The 19,043-nt window shown below is 45.3% G+C and overlaps 1 protein-coding gene across 1 annotated transcript; it reads left to right on the forward strand.

Moving 5' to 3' along the window:
• The first annotated feature begins 12,489 nt into the window (after window positions 1-12,489).
• Window positions 12,490-18,020, forward strand: LOC104623674 (keratin, type II cytoskeletal 4-like). The gene is made up of 9 exons (XM_010290838.1): window positions 12,490-13,011; window positions 13,806-14,020; window positions 14,344-14,404; window positions 15,107-15,202; window positions 15,804-15,968; window positions 16,054-16,179; window positions 16,458-16,678; window positions 17,362-17,423; window positions 17,542-18,020. Exons 1-9 carry the CDS (start codon window positions 12,553-12,555, stop codon window positions 18,018-18,020), a joined length of 1,884 nt encoding a protein of 627 aa, XP_010289140.1. The 5' UTR covers window positions 12,490-12,552.
• Window positions 18,021-19,043: the final 1,023 nt, after the last annotated feature.

Below are 19,043 nucleotides of genomic sequence, written 5' to 3' on the forward strand. Positions count from 1 at the left end.
TCTGAGTGTTGAACTAGGTGTGAAAAGGCTCATGTCACCACCAAGAACCCAGCCAAGAACCCATTTGGACAGGGATGTTCAAGATACATTAGATACCACCACCTAGTGGGAGAAAAAAGTTGTACCACAGTGGTGTAGAGCTGGTCTTTGTGCCGGTTCTCCCAGTCTTTCTCGGGCTTGATGGAGTTTTGGGTTTGAGCCCTCTTCGCTGTACAAATGTGGCCAGAACAAGAAGTTCCCTCCTGGTTTACTTTGGCAAAAAGCTGTGAAATTAGTCAGGGCTACATTGTAGTACCATGAAAACTGTGGGCCTCCTGTCTTCATTGCTGGGCCTCTTTCCAAAATTCCTGGTGATTAGAAGTAAATTAATGCGCTGTGATGGCCCTGGGAGCTACTCCGCTATTGCCCACATACACATATAACCCTCCCTCTCCTGAAAGGACACCGCAGCAAACACAATTGCTCTGACATGAACACACTGAATTCCATCAACTGGATAGAAGCAAGTGGAGAAGGTCTGATGTATTTTAAGCCTGGAGACTCTCCGCTGTCAAATGACACACATAAACGTTGTTTCCTGCAGCAAGTTGGGTGGGATGAGATGGAGTTGAGAGAGGAAGGCAGAGCTGACCTTGTGGTCCTCTAAACTACAGCCTGAGCTGTACCTGGGTTCTCAACATCAGGTAGCATCATCTGCCTTTTGGGGACTCAGGGTCATCAGGGGACATCTAGACTCAGAGTCAGAGGTGAGGCTGAATGGATGAACATTTTGCTATGTCTGGGGGTGTGAAAACCTAAGAAGTTCAGAAGTTTTGCTTATCAAAGTGTATCTACGCGAGGAAAACTTTTGAAATCACTCATGACCCTGTAGGGTCTAACCATAGCAAGATAAAAAAAATTCTGAGTTAACTCTTTCTTGCTTGAAAGGAACCAAACTCTTCTTGCTAGCAGCAGGGCCAGGCAGAGTGCTGTGAGATCAACCACCCCTGCGCAGGAGGTCCTGAAGGACCATCAAGCGTTGTGGTACCTCATCACCGGGGCCATGCAGGTGCAGCAGGGGGAACTCAGTGGGAGACCAAGGAGAGACAAACTGGAAGCACAAAATGAAGACCAAGCCAGGGCAGCTCCAGGCTAAGTGCCCTCCTCCTGGGCTCCAATCCTGCTCTTCCAGCTGGGATTGCCACAGACTCTGCCTGTATTTAAGCAGCCAAGTGAGACACCCAGGACTTCAATCACTCCTGCTCTTCTGTGTGTAGGTGTAATTGATAGTGCTGTCAAGAACCTGCAATTAAGCTAGTTGCCTTTCCAGCTACTTCATACCATCAATTATCTCTCTTGCTGGGCTAAGGGCAAGCTGTTCCAGTGCAGAACATTTGCAAATAATGAGGTACAAGAAAACCCTTGGCATCAGCTGCTCTTGGAGACAGAATACCAGCAAGGTTTCTGGTAACCAGTTTTGTTTTTCATCAGCCTTCTTGCGAAAGGTGGTGAAAAAGCCCTCCAATGAGCCCAGGGAGTGAAAAAAAAAAAATTTAAAAATCCCTGCAAAACCAAGGAAAGAAATAAATGTGAAATATTATCCCATTTCATGGAAATTTGAAACATTTAAATGTTTAACTGCCAAAAAAGCAGTGACCAGGGTTTGAGCCTACTGAAGAAGTTAAGGATTAGTATGGCATAATAGCAGGGGAAAACCATTTCTTTCAAATCGTCTGAAATGAAACCCTTCACCTTTCTGTTTTGAAAGAGACTTTGGCAAGAAACCACGAGGACAGAGATGTAATCTTGTCTCCACCTCTGAGGTATTGTGAGGCTCTCAGCAAATATATTAAACCTATCAGCCTTTTCTTCCCCATCTGTCAAGCAACTCTAATAAATCTTTTTTATTTGCCTTGAGGTATCCCAAGGGTTTCAATTACAAGCTCAAATATAAAGGATAGTAACAGAGAGTAGCCATACAGCAGCTGTATTAATAAGGTATTTTTGCAGGATACTGGTTACTGGTGCATTCATAGTCTGCCCACCAAGGCCAAGCCTACCACTGTTTCCAATTAAATGATTAACAAGCATCCAGTTAACAGTCTTGCGGCTGAGCTTCCTATTTTCTAAGCTATTTATTGTCTTCTTCACGGAAGTATCATTTTTCCATGTGTTCTACACAATCAAAGCCAAAAACTTAATGAGAAGGTGCAGCTACACTGATTCCTCTAAAAGTTGGGCATCCAAGTCTGAGCTGGTCCTTTTAGACTTTCTCAGACTCAGTGAAGAAGAGGAAGGCTCTCTGGAGAGCAATACCTCAGACACGCCTGTCTCTCAGCAGACCTAGACCTAGCATCAAAAGTTAAAAGAGACAAGTCCTGCCCAGTCAGTCATGGTCTTTACACAGGGATGATGTGTGGAGGATTATTTATAAAAAAAGAAGTATTTTGCACTCTTGTACCACAGCAAGGAAATTTGTGTGTCCGGGCCACGCTATGGTTCCCAGCTGCCAAGCACTGGGCTGCCTTTGGCTGTGCCTCATGGACTCATACCATCCTTTGTGAAGAGAGTGACTATCAAAAGAACAGATACTGTAAAAATCACTTATAATTTGCTGTTCAACAGAACATTCCTTTACAGATTGTCCTTGAGAGAGGGAGATACTCTTAAGGCCATTTGTTAAACTGTAATTAATATAAGGAAGGAGGACAAACTAAAACAAAAGGATCCTCACAAAACCCAGCCCATGGGATCCTCCAAGCTGAGCATGCAAACAAAGCGATTTTAAAAAAGTAAAATTCCATACAATTTCACAAATGTTCAGTGTCATGTCTTGTTTTGCATATTTAAACCTACAAATTGCTGCCAGGCAAGGCAAGCCCCATGAAAACCCCAAATTATTCATCTGCATCAACCAAGCCCCACTTCTGAGATGTGTATAAAGGAGGTGCTCAGTGGTGTTGGAGCAGAGGGGCCCCTTCTTGAGTTGCATGCTCCGCTGTCCTCCAGCATCCTCTCCTCCATCACGTCTGCCAGCAGGAGCCAGCAGCTGTCAGCTGGAAGGTCTTTTCATGGAAGGAAGTTCTTCTCATTATCTTTTGCTGCAAGTAGCATGAGCCACTGCCGAAGCAGCACTTTCCCCTCTGCGGCGTTATTTGGAAGAGGTTATGGAGCCTGGAGCCACAGGAGCCAAAGCCTCCAAAACACAGATGGGTGTAAAGGGCTTTCTTCTGAATGAAGCCTCACACAGGGGATCTGTAGAGGCTGGGGGTGCTGGGGCACCCATGCCAACAGTGAAGGTGGGAGTCATGGGTTAGGCTTCCACAGCAGGAGCTGCGAAAGTGGAGGCATTCGTGCGGTGCATGTCAACAAGAGCCTGCTGCAGCTTCTTGGTGTGAAGACTGACCCTGAAATCCAGCCAATCCGAAGGCAGCGGAGAGAGCAGATGAAGAGCCTCAATAACCAATTTGCCTCTTTGATTGACAAGGTGAGAGCTGAGACAAGACTTAAAGGAATGATGAGGTTTAAGTGTGAAGGAAACCTTTCTGTGTTCAGGTCTTTGATTCCTCTCCTTCTCTCATCCTATTACATAAGCCCTGTGCTGGTTTTAGCATGCACAACTCCAGTACCATGAGCTGCAAGTGCAGATCTAGCTGATAATTTTAAATTAATTTGGTTTATGTACTTATGTGCTTTGATAAGCTGCATTTGTTTTATTATTAATAGTGGAAGGGAGCTGTTCCTCCAAGGTATCTTACTGAGTTTCTGCACTGTTGACTTCTCTCTGTGCATCTAGACCTTGTAAAGTTGCATTGTCTCCCATCGATAAATGACAGTTTCCACTATCAGCCAATTGATATGCACATCTATTTAAATATTCCGTGGTTTCTGTAGCTGTCACTAAGGCTGTGCTGTCTAGGGCTTCCTTGGAGGAGAGCAGCATGCCCAGTTTGCTCTAGAATTACAGTATTATGAAGATCGCAATGCCCCTCCTTTTGTCCTCTCATCCTCTTCAAACCATAAAGAGCCCCAATGAGCCCCTGGAGCATTTGGCTCAGAAGAGAAGATGCCTTGTTCCCCCACATTTGTCTGGTACCCATACAATGCATCTAAGCATGTGCTTGAAGAAGGTGGCTTTGCTTTCTGAATGCTGGTACAGCATCTGGAGCAGCAGAACAGGGTGTTGGCCACCAAATGGAACCTACTCCAAGAGCAGGTTCTGCCATCCCAGAAGAACATCAAGCACATCTTCGAGAACTTCATTTGCAGCCTGCAGAGGTGGTTGGACTCACGGCTGCATGAGAGGGGGCAGATGGAGCCTGAGCTGAATGACACGGAGAAGCTCATCGAAGAGTTCAGATGCAAGTGAGCGAGCAGAAACCATCCACAGGGCAGTGAGCTCAAACAGCTTGTCTAATGGGACTTTTGTATTTGTCTGTATCAATAGACTTCTCTCTCTAAGTCCAAAAAGCTGACATCCAAAAGCACCCTGACCCCTAAATACCCAAACAAGGTCTCCAGTCTCAGCATGACCCAGTAACCAGTCTCCTCTCTTCCCCAACAGATACGAGCAGGAAATGAACAGACACACAGCTCACATAGCTCAGAAAAGCAAAGGAGAGTTGGCTGTGTTGTACAGAACTAGGGTAAGTTGTAGCATCCAGCCACATATCCTTAATTTCCACTGTCAAAAGTAGCAGTGGAAAGGCAGTGATTTTTCTCTTTCTGTCTTCACTATGTAACTTCTGGACTGAATTTTCCATTCTGCTAAACTGTGTGAGTCTCCCAGTCGGGGGAACATCCCCAGAACAGGTACAGTGCAATGGGACAGGACTCAGTCATGCTGGGAATGGGCAGGTTGTAGGTGAGTTGAATGGTGAAAGCTACAAGAGAAAAGCTCCATTTGCTGCTGAAAGTCTCAGGAGCTGCAAAGTTGTGAGGACATTTCTAAAGCTAGTTTAATTCACTCTGGAAACAGAAGCAAGACTCCTATATTACGTACACTACCAATATTAATTCTAATTGCCAACTCTTTCTTTTCTTACTATCAGTTCCAAGAGTTTGAGGAGGCAAAGAGGAGACTTTGCAATGAACTGAAGTCCCACCAGCAAGAAACTGAAGAGCTGAGTTTTGTGATCCAGAGGAGGCAGTGTGACCTCCATAATGTGAAGAAGCAGGTATGATGGATCATATGAACACACTGGATCCTAGATCTGAGATCCCAAGTCACATTTTCTACATCTCTGTGGCATCTCCTTCATCTTTATCAAAGAGCATTGCCTCACACTGGTTCCACTGGTCTGCAGAAGATCTTACCAGTGCTGAGCAGGGAAGAAGGATTATTTGTTGGCCTATTTTCTGTTGGATCATTTTGGTTTTTGCAAAGAACTAACTGCACCAAATTAGATCATTGGATTAGCTACAGCCACTTGGAAAATTGCTAAAATTGCTTCAGCAAGAATTCTGGCAGGAGACAATGCTTCTGACACAGGTTCAAAGCATCCAATAAGTAGGGTAGAATTATGACTCACCAGTAATTCAGCACCCATAGAAACTGGTATAATTTTCAAACCATCTAATTTATTATATAGTTTAAGTTTTTCCATTTTTTCCCCGTTATAATTATTAGTTCCAATTAAAATAAAATATTGGTAGCCTTGAAACAAGACTTAAACACAGTCTGGCAGTATAGGGACATGTCCAACCTTTCTGTAGTATTTCAGAATTGATATCTGATGTTGGAACCATCTGGCTCTCCTAAAAACAACCTCAGTACTTCCCCATTTGGGATTCTGAAAAGAAGTGAGAATTTCTCCTTCAAAGGTCAGTATGGCAAGAAGGAGGGCAGGGAAAGTAAGGACTTTTTGTGTCTCCTCTGACAGGTCTCCTGCCTGCAAACCTCCATTTGTGATGTTGAGCAGCGTGGGGATTGTGCCCTGAAAGATGCCCGGGAGAAGCATGTTGAGCTGCAGAATGCCCTCCAGAAGGCCAAGGATGAGCTGGCTTGCATGTTGCGGGATTACCAGGAGCTGCTGAATGTCAAACTGGCCCTGGATATTGAGATTGCAACATACAAGACTCTCCTGGAGGGTGAGGAGAGCAGGTGGGTACCACTACAACCGTGTGTGGGCAGTGTTCAGTCCTTGGGACTCTTCAGCAGAGACAAGGAGGCTGGAAAATGCTAGAAATGCTAGTTATGTGGTGGATAACCTTGTGACCTTCTCCTTCAGGATACGCCGTGGGAGCCCTGTGAGAGTGTGTAAGTAAGCTCAAGGTTGTCTATTCTCCTTACAACATTAAACAATCCAGTTCTGGTTTGCAGGGGCGGAGGAAGGCTGCGTTCTCCTCATGAGTGATTCAGCTTGTGTTGTCCCATGACAGTCGGCACCACCCCTTGCAACGCCATCTCTGGCTGTGAAGCTGACCCAGGGCGTGGATCTGGTAGACAGTCCAGAAGATGCCGGTCCTCCTGTAGCGCTGCCAGAGGCAGCTCGCTACCCGGAGACGCTGCTGCCTGCTGCAGAGGATTCGCCTCCAGAAGCGTTGCCGGCTCTGTAGGCAGGCAGCATGTCCCTGGTGCTCCCGGCTGCATCCTACAAGTGAAGAATTTAGGGCTGGAGGTGGGGGCCATTCGTGCCAGAGCTCAGCCCCTCTGGGGACTGTTGGACCCTGCAGTAGGAGTGCAGGGAGCTGTGGAGAGAGCTGCCGAGCTGCAAAGAGTGTGGGAAACTCGGCTCACCCACAAGGGATGTGTTGGCCAGGGGTGAGGATTTCGACTGGACCTCCATGCCCCAGGATCACCGGGATCTAAACTTCAGCTGTGAAAGTCAGGACAACCAAGACGTAAGACCTAAAGTAGAAAAATGAAAGCCCTGCTCTCCTTTCAGTGGTAAAAATGTCCTCAACCCACCTTACACACAAGGAAGAGGCACGCTGGGTACAAGAACATTGCGGCATCATGAAACCACATCAGAGAGACTCCACCGGGATCACATCAAAAAAAAGGACACTTAAAACATATTCCTTTTGATTTCTGCTGTTTCTTTAAAGGGCTGGTGGTTGTGTTGGGGCACTTATCTTATTACCACTCAATTCCTGCTTCCCACCAGCCTCCTTTTTTGTCCTGATGAAGCCTTTGCTATCTATGAAACAAGTTGTGATATTTAATTCGGAATCCTTTCCCCAGAGTGCTCTGGAAAGTGTTTCTGGAAATGAGCTCTCTAGGACTCACCATTTCAGCAAAGTCTATCTGACGTAATTTGAGGCAAGTCAGTGGAGTCGTAGTGGCGAGACACATGGGGTCACAGAGAGGAGGGGCAGGACTCCAGTGCCGTTCTTTGTTCATGGTCTTGGAGCAGTTTGGTCATCCATATGCAGGCAGGCAAGTCGTGAAGAAAAACTCAATTCAAAAAAACACATTTCACTTTCTGTAGTCAGCAAAGGATAATTATGTCTCTTGTACTCCTATTAGCTTCCTCGCTTAGTGTCCTGACATATGCATAAATTACAGCACCCTCACTTCTATCTTGATGACTCAAGAGCTTTAAACTTTTTGCTCTTTTTACAATAAAGTGCATGGAGAACGAATGTGTCGCCACTTGGTTTTTAATATTTCCCAAGAATACAGAAATGCCCTATTCCTAAATTGGATAAGACATATCTGCTGATTAGAAGTCTTGTCTTAACAATTAAGCAGAGGTGGCAGAGCTTCCCAGAGAGTGTCATATAGATTCGGTCTTTGGTTGGTGGAAATTATGGAAGCCTTTTAAAGTCAGCTTATTTATGCAAATTTTGCACCAAATTTGGCTCCCACACAATGCTATTCAATGGGTGTTTTAAGATTCATAGGGAAGTTACCTCAGTCTCTTTGCGTTTTTATAGCACGTCTACCACAGAGGTGTGATGATAAAACACATTTTATACCTCTTCAAAATCTGCTGCAATAGGGTCATTACAAGAAAAAAAACTCAGGAATGTGCTTGGTTGTTTTTTTCAGCATTTTAGAAAACCTGCAACTACCAGTTTAGGATTTCAAGACAGATCAAAGGGAGATATTTTATTGTACATTTGAGCAGATTAAAAGAAGAAGCCAACAAATTAGGAACATAAATCAACCAGAAAGGACTGAAGTTTTTTGCGATTAAGCTGATGAAAGCCAACGAGCAGAAGAAATAAAGCATATAGAGGCAAGTTGGACAGGTATAGGTTTTACAGAGGGGGGAATCCAGAGGGAAGGTCTTTCCTATCCGAAGCAATTATTGTGATTCAGAATTGGAAGAGCTTTCTCTCCCCACCATAATTCTCCTGTGATAGGAAGCTATTTCCCAATCAAATATGAGGAGCACAAAAGAAAACAGTCACAATCTTTAATGAAGAAAACCACAAGAAAGATTCGACAGGAAAAGAACAATCGAGCAGCCATAAATATTCATTAGGAGGGGTTTAAGTATCTCATAAAGGTTATGGTGTTCCCACTGAAAATAGACGATCCTGTCACTTTTTATGCAAGAGAAGAATAAGTCAGGGAAATGACACAGAATTCGTGTTGCTTTCTCACCTCCAGACTCCCCCCACCATCATTTCCAGATCTGATAAGTTAATTTAGCAAGTGCTTTACTTTAAAGCTGTGACCGGCCTCTCTGAACACCAGCGCTTCATGAATCAGTCGGGCGTTTCGTCTGACAGTCAGCAGTACATGACAAAGCTGCACAAACCAAACCAAACCAAACGTGGGCTTGGGCACCAGGGCTTTAGCATAACAAAAGGCAGAGCTTATCTCCTGCCAGCTGAATATGCTTCCCAGGAGGACCCGACCCAACCTCCATGGGCAATTTCTTCTGTACGGCTCAGAGAATCAAGAAAACAGCTTCAACTGGAAGGGATAAGGACTCCTGTAGATTTATAGGGGAGTTGCTGTAACCTAATAACAGCTGCGATATTTTTTTCCCTTTCCCAATCTTTTGCTTTAACCAGGCAGTGTGATGCCATCCCGTTCAGGGGCCTGGATTCCCATACATCCCACATTAATTTCCACTGTGCAATTCTGTGGGAGGAAGACATCAACATGAAAAACATCAAAACAATCCTTTGCTTTGTTGCAAGCCTCAGCTTTACAGGCGCTAATCACCGCACGGAGATATGATATGTGCATACGTCAGGAACTGAGCGAACCTGGAGAGCATGTGATGTTGTGTACTCTCATTAAGACTTCAAAGGTGCTGAAGAAATTTGGTGCCCAAAGGGTGGGACTAATTTCACCTAACTTTAACCATCCAGAAGTGGGGCGCCTGGTCTACTTGTCTGGTTGTCTAGACTGCCTCTGGTAGTCAATAAGAAGAGAGGTAAGTATCTCCAGAGGTGGATTCCTCCCACCTGTCTTACCTGCCTATTTTAGGATGCGATGAATCACCGTCTGGAGATACCTATCTCTTTCCATTAGCCATAGACAGAGTCTCAAAGATGAAATTAGAATACGTGGCTAGTTTGATGGCTGAAGTAGGGAGGAAGGAGCACCCAGGCCCAGTGTTTGATGAATTTTATGAGAAACATCCTTTGAAAACCCCAGCCTTGACTTCTAACATGAAGCAGATGTAGGCTAATGAGAGGAAAAAATACATTACCAGGTTGAATTCCCTTGGACAACTTTGTCTTTAGGATACAAGGGAATGAGGTTGCACTAATCAAATAAATTCTTTAATATCTCATGAATGACACGGACAAGAATCTATACAGTCCATGAAACTGCGTGTATAGAAATATATGTTACGACCCAATCCTACATCTACCAAATGCTGTCGACACAGGTAGCTTATTGCCATAGTCCTATCTGAATGCAATCGGTTTTCTATGGCTGCGGATAATTACAGAGGCGGAGCATGGCTCTTTGAGGCTATCGCATAAAACATATTTTAAGAGCTAGTTCGGATTCATCTCCAGAGGCAACAAACAAATTAGTGAACTTCACATGTTCTTATAATGAATTCCATTTTCAGCAGCACATTCAGGGAGAAGAATGCTGACAAAGGGAAAGATTGCAACTTGTCAAAATGACTCATTCAACCCCTCATCAAAATATTTTCCTTTTTTGCTTCTTCCATCCTTCCCCCCTTTTTTTTTTTTTAGTCAAAAAGATGCAATTTTTGCTTCAGACTACTCTCCCATTTTCCATGTCCATACTCACAATAACAAATCGTTGATTCCTGAGATCTTAGGTACCAACAGGCGAAAGACTTGTCGTCCCTTGTAAAGACCTAAAAGACATTAAGTGAACTTTCTGCATAGCTGCCTTCTCACTGGGGTTCAGGAGCAACAACAGGGATTTAGCTAACACAGAAATTTTGCCCAATACTGGGCAACTTATGCCCAGAATCTCTTACCCGTCAGGAAGCCAGTGGCTCTGGTGAGGCGTTTTGGAACTGGGGCTGCTGCAGCACAAGTGGTTCACAGACGTTTAATTGCAGTCTATGCTACGTTCCAGGAGTCTCCCACACAGCCGACATGTATAATGGGGTGCAGAAAGGGAGTAGTGTCACACCAGTCTTCAGTCTGACTTCTGGTCCAGGATGCAGTTTTCCTATATAGAGCTTGTAACAATTGGCTTTTGTATTCTTCTTTGGATTCAAATATGCATTTAGCATCTGATAAATCTTTGTTTAGAACTTAAAGGGTCTGGGAAGTTACAAGCTTTAGCTTGAAGTCTCTAATATTTGTTTTAACTGATATTTTCAATTGTCCTGGCAATGCAGTATAAACTGTGAGCTTATAAACAAAGGTGTAATCTGAAAGTCATGCCATAAATATGTTGAATTATCCCATTTGTATAGGGCAAAAGTATCAGTTTACGCAACTAATTCATACCACCAGCCCCTCAAACTCACATAAGTTGCAATTACACATTCAATTAATAGCCTTGTGAATCTCAGTGCTGCAGTCACGTCCTATGGTTTCGATGTGCACGTCTTCTTTTTGAGAACTTGATATTAGAAGATTTAGTGTTTTAAGGAGGTTTAGCATTGTTTTTATGATTTGCACTGCCTGATCCTATCTCCTGGAAAATGTTTTCAGAGGGGGTTAATGAGGATGAGGGAACACAGCTGCCGGGTGTCTCCACGTGTATGTATAACATACGTTATACGTCACCATTGTATGTATAACACGCGGACTTCTGCAAGCGTTGCTCCCCTTCAGTTAGGAAGGGCTGAAGGCATTTAGTTGTTTGCACTATAATGTCTCTTTTTCTCCCAAACACTTTACTCTCAAAGAGCTGAAAGAGCCCTATTGTTTTGACTTTCTAAATGTCAGTGTGGAGAAGGCCCCGAGATGGTTGGCAGATAGGTTCACTGCCTAACCTCCTTGGGCTGGTGATTAGGAGAGAGATTCATCTTGCCAATGTGAGTCAAAGCCATCTCTGGTGTCCAGTCTAATCTACTTATTAAGACTTCCTCTGTTGATGGAGAAAGACCAGCGCCTGCGGAAAGTGAATCACCCCAGTTCCCCTGAGCATGGACCCAGGGGCTGTTGCCGCTCAGAGGAGTGTCTCCACTGAGTGTCAAGGACATGTCTGGCAAAGTCACCCAACTTTTAGCTGTTGTTTCTTGACTGAGGTGGATCTCATCAGGCTGAAATGTGCTACTGTTCCTTTTTTGTTCCCTGTAGAGACTACCAGGAGATGAATCAAAAAGGTCTCCGACATCCAGCTTGGCAGAAACTCCAGTATAAGCAAGGGCCAAAGATTTAACTGTGTCAAATGGACTTCAGGTTAAGTATTTGCAGCATTACGCAAGGGAAAATGTCACTGACTGCACAGAACATAAACCCTGCAAGAAAACTGAAATATGCCTCAGTTCCTGGGTGCAACCTGCTCTGTTCTGGTGCTGTTTCATGTGGTAAGAGAAGGTCAGTGTGAAATGCTGCATGGGAATGTTTTTGGGGGGCATTTTGAGTCTTTGCATATGAACCCAGACCTGTAACTCAGTGAATTTGCTGGTGTTTCAGCACAGAAATGATCCATGCATCACAACATGACTTCCATGTTTTTTTTTCCATGGCTGACATTTTTTTTTTGGTTACTTTTCTGCACTCAAAACAAGCCTGGTGAGAGAAAAAAGGAAAAAAAGGAGAGATTGTGAAATTACCCCCACAAAGCGCAAGTCTGCAAAACATGCCATCATACACAAAAACCCATGAGACACAAAACCCCAAACGACACACTGCAAACAAATCACAAAGAGTTTCTTCAAAAATGTTTGCTAAACTATAATTAGCGTAAGTTAGGGGAACACTTCAAACCATAATATATTCTAAGCCAACTTGCAAACAGAGCACTTTTAGATTCCTTTTTATTTCCTCAGTAGTTAGTATTTGCTGGGCTGTTTTGCATTTTGAGGAGCATTTATTGCTGCCAGGCAAACCAAACCCTTAAGCGCTTTAAATTAATGTCCTGATCCTATCAAGGCCAGCTTCCCAAATGTATATAAGGGGTAGCATCACTGTGTCACTGCAGCGGGATCTCTGTTCCTCTCCTGCAGAAGGGCTTCCCCTAAACTTTCATATTCCACCTTCAAATAAGCCACGATGAGCAGACAGGCACCAACTGTGAGATCCGTCCTGGGACGAAGAGGCTTCAGCTCAGCTTCGGAGATTTGTGGTCGAAGCTATGCCGCCTCTGCCTGCCAGCCTGTCCGATGTGGAGCTGGTGCCTACAGCAGCAGGAGCGTCTGCAACCTGGGTGGCAACAGGAGAATTTCCTACGTGAATGGGGTCTGCGGTACTGGATGTTTTGGAGAGTTTGGCTTCGGCGGCGTAGGCTACGGTAACGTTGGAGGAAGGGTTGGCCTTTGTGGCCCCAGGGGATACAGTATTGTGAGAGGTTACCCCGATCGCAAGGCTGATGGCATCCAAGGCATCTGCATTGATGAACGGCTTCTGAAACCCCTCTGTGTTGGGGTCGACCCGCTGGAACATGAAATACGCTGTCAGGAGAAGGAACAGATCAAGACCCTCAACACCCAATTTGCCTGCTTCATCGACAAGGTGAGTGCAAACCTGCTCCGCACCTGCACTTCGTTGAGAGAAATAGAACACAACCAACCTCCTCCAAAACCCCAGTCCAGCTCGTGCCATGAATCGCTGAGCTGGGTCCGTGCAAGGGTCCAGTCTCCCACAGAGCCACGTTGGTTCAGAGTCAGATCTTCAGTATTGGGGAAAGGCTCATTTCAGCCACATTCCAGTCCGAGTATTTGAGGGTGCTTGTATCGTGGCCACGGTAAGCACTGGACTTTCTTGCAGGTGTCCGCTCTCTGGACGTCCTCAGCTGGATTTCTCATTGCAGCCGCCTTCTAGCTCAGCTAGAAGTGACAGCCCTGATGGGCTCATCTTTCTGTTCTGTATTAAACCCTTTTCCCCCTTTGTCTTTAAATATAGCGACTGTTCCAAAAACGTTCCTGAAGGCAAAGGAGGTTAATCTTGATTCAGGCACCTAAACACTAGATATCTAAGTCTGAGCTGTCACCTTAGAATCCCTTTGTAGCAAAACCAGAGACAAACAGGTTCCACGCTCTGGGGACTCGATTTCATCCTGAAGCACATCAGAGGCACCATCCAGAGGAGCTTTATTTCTATTCATTGGTGTGAAAGGCAGATTTAGACGTGTGACTTTCAGATTTCCAAATAAGGGCAGATAATTTTCTGATCGTTGTGGCGTATCACCTCTCACTTCCCGAAAATCCTATTCTTACAGTTTCACAGTGAGAGCAGACAGTTAAACCAGGTGTTGAGTTATTGCACCCATCTCTTTATTTGAAGAATTGCTTTTTTTTGGCCTGCAGGTCCGATTCCTGGAGCAGCAGAACAAAGTGCTGGAGACCAAGTGGGGCCTCCTGCAGCAATACGTCCTACCAAAGAAAGGGAAAAACCTTGAACTGTACTTTGAGAATTACATCTGCGACCTGCGGAAGCGCCTGGATTGCTTGCTGTGTGAAAAGCAAAAACTGGGCAGCGAAGAGTGTGCCACAAGCCAGCTGGTGGAGGAGTTCAAGTGCAAGTAAGGACCTTCAGGTCTCCTCTAGTTGTTGGCATTTAACTTCTCTGGTTCATCTTAGGCAACTTCTCCTAGACATGTGGCACATCCCCCCTGGGGATGTCACATTCTTCTGTCTCACTTGCAAACCCTTTGCATTGTTAATGTTGTTCACGAAGAAGCTTCTGATCTTGGGATGGTCTAATGTTTGGTCTCCAGACACTGATCTTACGGTGCCTGATGGCAGTCTCTGAGCAAGCGAAGGCTGTTATTTATAACCGACGGTTAGTGTCTGTGTATCTGACAGCAGTGCTTGGCTCAGCCCTTTTCTTCTCCTTTTCCAACAGATACGAAGAGGAAATCAACAGGCGTACAACTGTGGAGAATGAGTTTGTGGCCCTCAAAAAGGTGAGAAGCTCAAAATACATGTATCATTATACCTGTAATAATAGGTTTATTTGGTGTAAATCTTGGCTCAAATAGTGCATTATTAGCAAACGACTGGCAAAAGTGTTATAATGAGCAGAAGGAGGGAGGCCTGTAAAGAGGAACAGAGTCAAAAAAGAGAGGTAAATGCAAGTAGAAAGTGAAAACATTGTGTCCTCGAAGCTTACAACACCAGCACTCCACCAATACTTCTGTTACTCCAAGCACATTCTTGAAGAGTAATGGGAGGGTGTATTTGTGGAAGGGGGACGGAGTGGGAGAGGTCACACTGGAATCCCAGTGTCTATGATGCTGGTTATTTTCTGACAGTCTCTTCACATCTTTTATACTTGGACATCAGAAAAGGAGAAATCATTTGAAAAATATTAAAAAAATATGTTTAAATACTCATTAGTCTATTCTAATAGGATAAATAAAGATAAATAAATAAGGAGTTTGTAGCTAGCTCCTAAGTAATAAATAAACTAATCCCTGTCAGCCACGTTGGAATAGTTTCGTTTTCCTTTAGGAGACACCAGGCATCTTGACTCACCCTCTCACACCTTTCTGTTCTTGAAATCTTGTTGAAACATGTTTCTGTTTTATTGGTGCCGTCTCTGACTTCTGTATGTTTCTCCAATGTTGTCAGTGAGACTGGGCTGGGACATGTCTCCTCTCTTTCAGGATGCAGACTGTATCTTTTTAAACAAGGAAGAGCTGGAGGTGAAGGTGGATCTGTTAAGAAGGCAGTTGGAGTTATTGAAATGTGTGTTTGAGGAGGTGAGTTTCTCTGGTCTGTCCCAGGAGTTTGTTGGCGCTGTCTCATCCTTCAGGTGCTCCGGATTTCTACAGCTTGAAACCTCTCTTGGACAGGTCTCATCCAAGCCTTGAGTACTTGAAAGCATGGAAGTACAAGGTTGATATAATATTAACATGATTATGCTGGAAATAGGGTGGTTCCCCTTTCTTAATGCAGCTCCAGGTATGAATTGGCTGTGTCTTAACACTACCCCTGAGAAAAGAGATGCGTCTGTCTAGTTACTCCGGATTGCAGTTGTCTGATTAGCGCTAAAGAAACTCCCAGCTTAATCCTGTCATTAACATCAGTAAAGCAGCTGAAGATGACAGGATACCAAGGGTTAAGTCACTCAAATTCCTTGCCCTTGATGTGGACAGAATTGCTGCAGGTCAGCATGTAGGTCAGCAGCTGACATGTGGCAACTCATCCAGCAGGGAGGATTGTCTGCTGAGCCAACCTGAGGCACCTTTCTTGACTTGTTATATCCATCAGCTGAGCACTGTGGCTCTTAGTCCCAGCCCTTCCTTCACTACAAAGTCTGAGAATTGCTAACGGCTGACTAAGCCATTCCCCAACCTGTAGGAACGAGCTCAGGTAGATCGCCAGCTATGCGACACTTCGGTCATCGTGAAAATGGACAACAACCGAGACCTGGATATGGAAAGCATCATCAAGAATGTTGAATGCTGGTACCAAGAAATAGCTCAGAAAAGCAAAGAAGAAGTTGATGCCTTCTACCAAACCAGGGTGAGTAAGAAGCAACCTGGGTGTCTGCCTGGCAACTTAACAGTTGCAGGTCAAAAACGATGATTGTCTTGTTTCTTGGTTCCAGTTTCAGGAGCTTCAGGATAAGAGAGGCAAGTATTGTGACGATCTGCAAAGCAACAAGTGTGAGATTTCAGAGCTAACCCGGATGATACAGAAGCTGCAGTGTGAACTGGAGAACGTGAAGAAGCAGGTAGGAGAGGCCCAGAGGTGATGTTTCCAGAAAGGGCAATGTCTTGGAGGACAGCTCAGATATGGGGGAAGGTGGCGCATTGGCCTTTAGTAGACTTAAGACCTGCTCTAGGCTGTAGTTGGAAAGTCTATAATTGAAAAGTGGATAGAGAAAAGGGACACTGGTGGTTTTTTCCTCTGTTTGCAACTGGAAGAGGAAATGAATCCAAAACGAGAATGTCCAGGAATTAGGAAATGAAGCCTTGAAGACACCTGCACTGTTATCCTCCCCTCTGACAGGTCTCCTGCCTGCAAACCTCCATTTGTGATGTTGAGCAGCGTGGGGATTGTGCCCTGAAAGATGCCCGGGAGAAGCATGTTGAGCTGCAGAATGCCCTCCAGAAGGCCAAGGATGAGCTGGCTTGCATGTTGCGGGATTACCAGGAGCTGCTGAATGTCAAACTGGCCCTGGATATTGAGATTGCAACATACAAGACTCTCCTGGAGGGTGAGGAGAGCAGGTGGGTGACAGAGACCTTGTCCCTTTTCTCCTGTACATCAGAGGCTTGAATGATTCCAGCTCCCAAGTGAATTCTGCAGCTCCAGGATCCTCCCAGGCTCACAGAAACTGGGGCTGGAGAGATGGCTGGAGGCCGTACAGGCCTCCCTTGTGCCAACAAAAACAGTTGCTGTCCTAGGGATAGTCAGACATGTTACAACAAGGGATTAAGTGGGCTGGATATATGGCTGGAAGTGATGAGTAACGTCAGGTTTCTAGATGTGTATGCAACTGGTTAATAGGATAACATGCATTTCTCCTCTCTCCCCTAACAGGATATGTGTGGGGAACCCGGTGAGCGTGTGTAAGTAACCTGAAGATTTTCAGCCATGAGGGTTTCTCATGTTAGGAAAGGCAGTTTATGGAGTAGCATTATCTGTCCGCCCCAGCTCTCTCTGCCTCTGCCTCCCTTTTCCCTCTCAGCCTGGGCTGATGTTAAAGGTTTAGTCCCAGAAATCTCAAATTCCTCTGAATTTCAAACGAATCAGCTTTTGGATAGAGGGGGGAAGGTCAACTCATGACCCTTTTCTACTCTTGGATTCAATAGCGAGCTGTCCTGGCGAACCCACCAGGCAATGCGCTGATGTGCAGTGAACTGGGGAAAGAATATGCCACCAGCCAGATGAGCAACATGGGAACTGGGAGGATCTGTGAGGGGATGTGTTGGGACGTGGGGGAGGAGTTGGAAGGAGCAGGGGTTCAGATATGTTGAACGAATCTAGAGGAAATCAGGTTTGGTCGGTTCTGTCACTCATGAAACAACTTGCCTGCGAGAGTCTTCCAGCTTTCCTCTCTAAATAATTACTCCCGTGGGTTGTCTTGCAGCTGTGGTCAGCAGTGGCTACAACATCCCCGATGACTGCGGGATGCTGGCTGCAAACGGGGCTGCATGTGGCTATGGCTCCCTGGGGAGACGGTCCGGACGACACAGCTCCCAGAATGGAGGATTCAGCTCCCGGAGCGCTGGGATCCACCCCAAGAGAGTCATTAGTTCGGTGGCCAAGCAGTGTGTCCCAGAGGTGTATTGCCAAGCCGGAGGGGTCAACTGCAAAAACGGGGGATTCAGTTCCCGTAGTGGGGGGTACCCAGCCCGCACTGTCATCAGCACGGGAAACGGGGGCTTGAATGCTAGGATGGGGGCTTGCCAAGCTGGTGGGGTGGTCAGCTTTGGAAACCAAGGCTGCGTCATCAGGCAGCTGGGGGGCTCCCCCGTCGTTGTTGCAAACAGCCCTGAAGTTGTGGGGTGCAACAACGGCATGGTGGGGAACTATGGGGTTGTCAGAGACCCATGCGTTGTTCCATAGGGCCATCAGCTGGGGAGGTGGCACAGCCAGCAACGTCGGAGGGCAATGCTTAGACGTGCAGTTCCTACCACTGAGATGATGCAGGATAGTTTCTCTGCCCACCAGTAGCAACATTTGTCACCAAGCCCATTCCCACATTTATTAGCATCAGATACGTCCCCCACCAAGTTATGTTTTCAGAGTCCCCAATCCTAAAGACACATCTCGCAAGCTTCTCCAGCAGGTGCTCGACACAGTATTATTTCTGAGTTTATATTGCCTGGATTACCACAGCTTTAAGGGTTTGCTTGTTGCGCTGCCTTCTCTCTCTGGCTTTTCCCATAATGAGCAGATTCATTAACAATGTTCTTCTTTACAAGACACCTCTTTTTCTTCCAGCTCCTCCCAAAGCATTTCAGAAAAGAGAGTGATGATTTAGCTTTCCCAGGAGGCACTGCAAAGAGCACGCTGCTTTTTTTTTTTTTTTTTTGTGTCAAAGAAGAAACCCTGAGCTGCAAATTTGAGCTTAAATTTTAAACAAGGCAATTTCAACTTTCAAAGCACCTGCTAGTTACGCTGCAGCCATAGGCTTTTTGTGGAATTTGCTTACAGATTAATACGTAGTACTTCCATTTGCTTCTGCATGTTAGGGGTGGCTAGTTCAAAGCGTGATGATTTTTAGAAGAGCTCACCCCCCCATCCCTACCCCCAAAATGCCAAGGGAAGCTGTTGGTGCATGCATCTTCTGAGTTGACACCTTGTGCTCACATAAACAGCTTCTTTCATTGATTGCTCAAACTTCCCAGCTTTTCACTGCGCCTTCAATAAACTGCATTGAAAGTACATGGATGTCTCTGAATTTTTTTGTAGACGGTATTTAAAGAAGTTACAAAATGGGTGAAGAAGTGCTCTTTCACAGTCCATGGGGGGAAGAAAGGACCAAACAGATCTTTTGATTCTCTTTAGGCAGTTTGAAGCATGGTGGGACTCAGATGCCTGGAGAGTCCAATGATGTTTATTCTGGTTTATTTACCTCCTTATATC

The sequence above is a fragment of the Phaethon lepturus genome, unplaced genomic scaffold (assembly GCF_000687285.1).
Source record: "Phaethon lepturus isolate BGI_N335 unplaced genomic scaffold, ASM68728v1 scaffold13637, whole genome shotgun sequence".
Taxonomy (NCBI): Eukaryota; Metazoa; Chordata; class Aves; order Phaethontiformes; family Phaethontidae; genus Phaethon; species Phaethon lepturus.

What these genes read in the sequence shown, in the direction of transcription:
- LOC104623674 (XM_010290838.1), top strand. Translation starts at nt 12,553, where the DNA reads ATGAGCAGACAGGCACCAACTGTGAGATCCGTCCTGGGACGAAGAGGC. An exon ending in AGTTTGTGGCCCTCAAAAAG is followed by an intron (nt 14,405 to 15,106) that starts GTGAGAAGCTCA and finishes CCTCTCTTTCAG; the next exon opens with GATGCAGACTGTATCTTTTT. An exon ending in TGAAATGTGTGTTTGAGGAG is followed by an intron (nt 15,203 to 15,803) that starts GTGAGTTTCTCT and finishes CCCAACCTGTAG; the next exon opens with GAACGAGCTCAGGTAGATCG.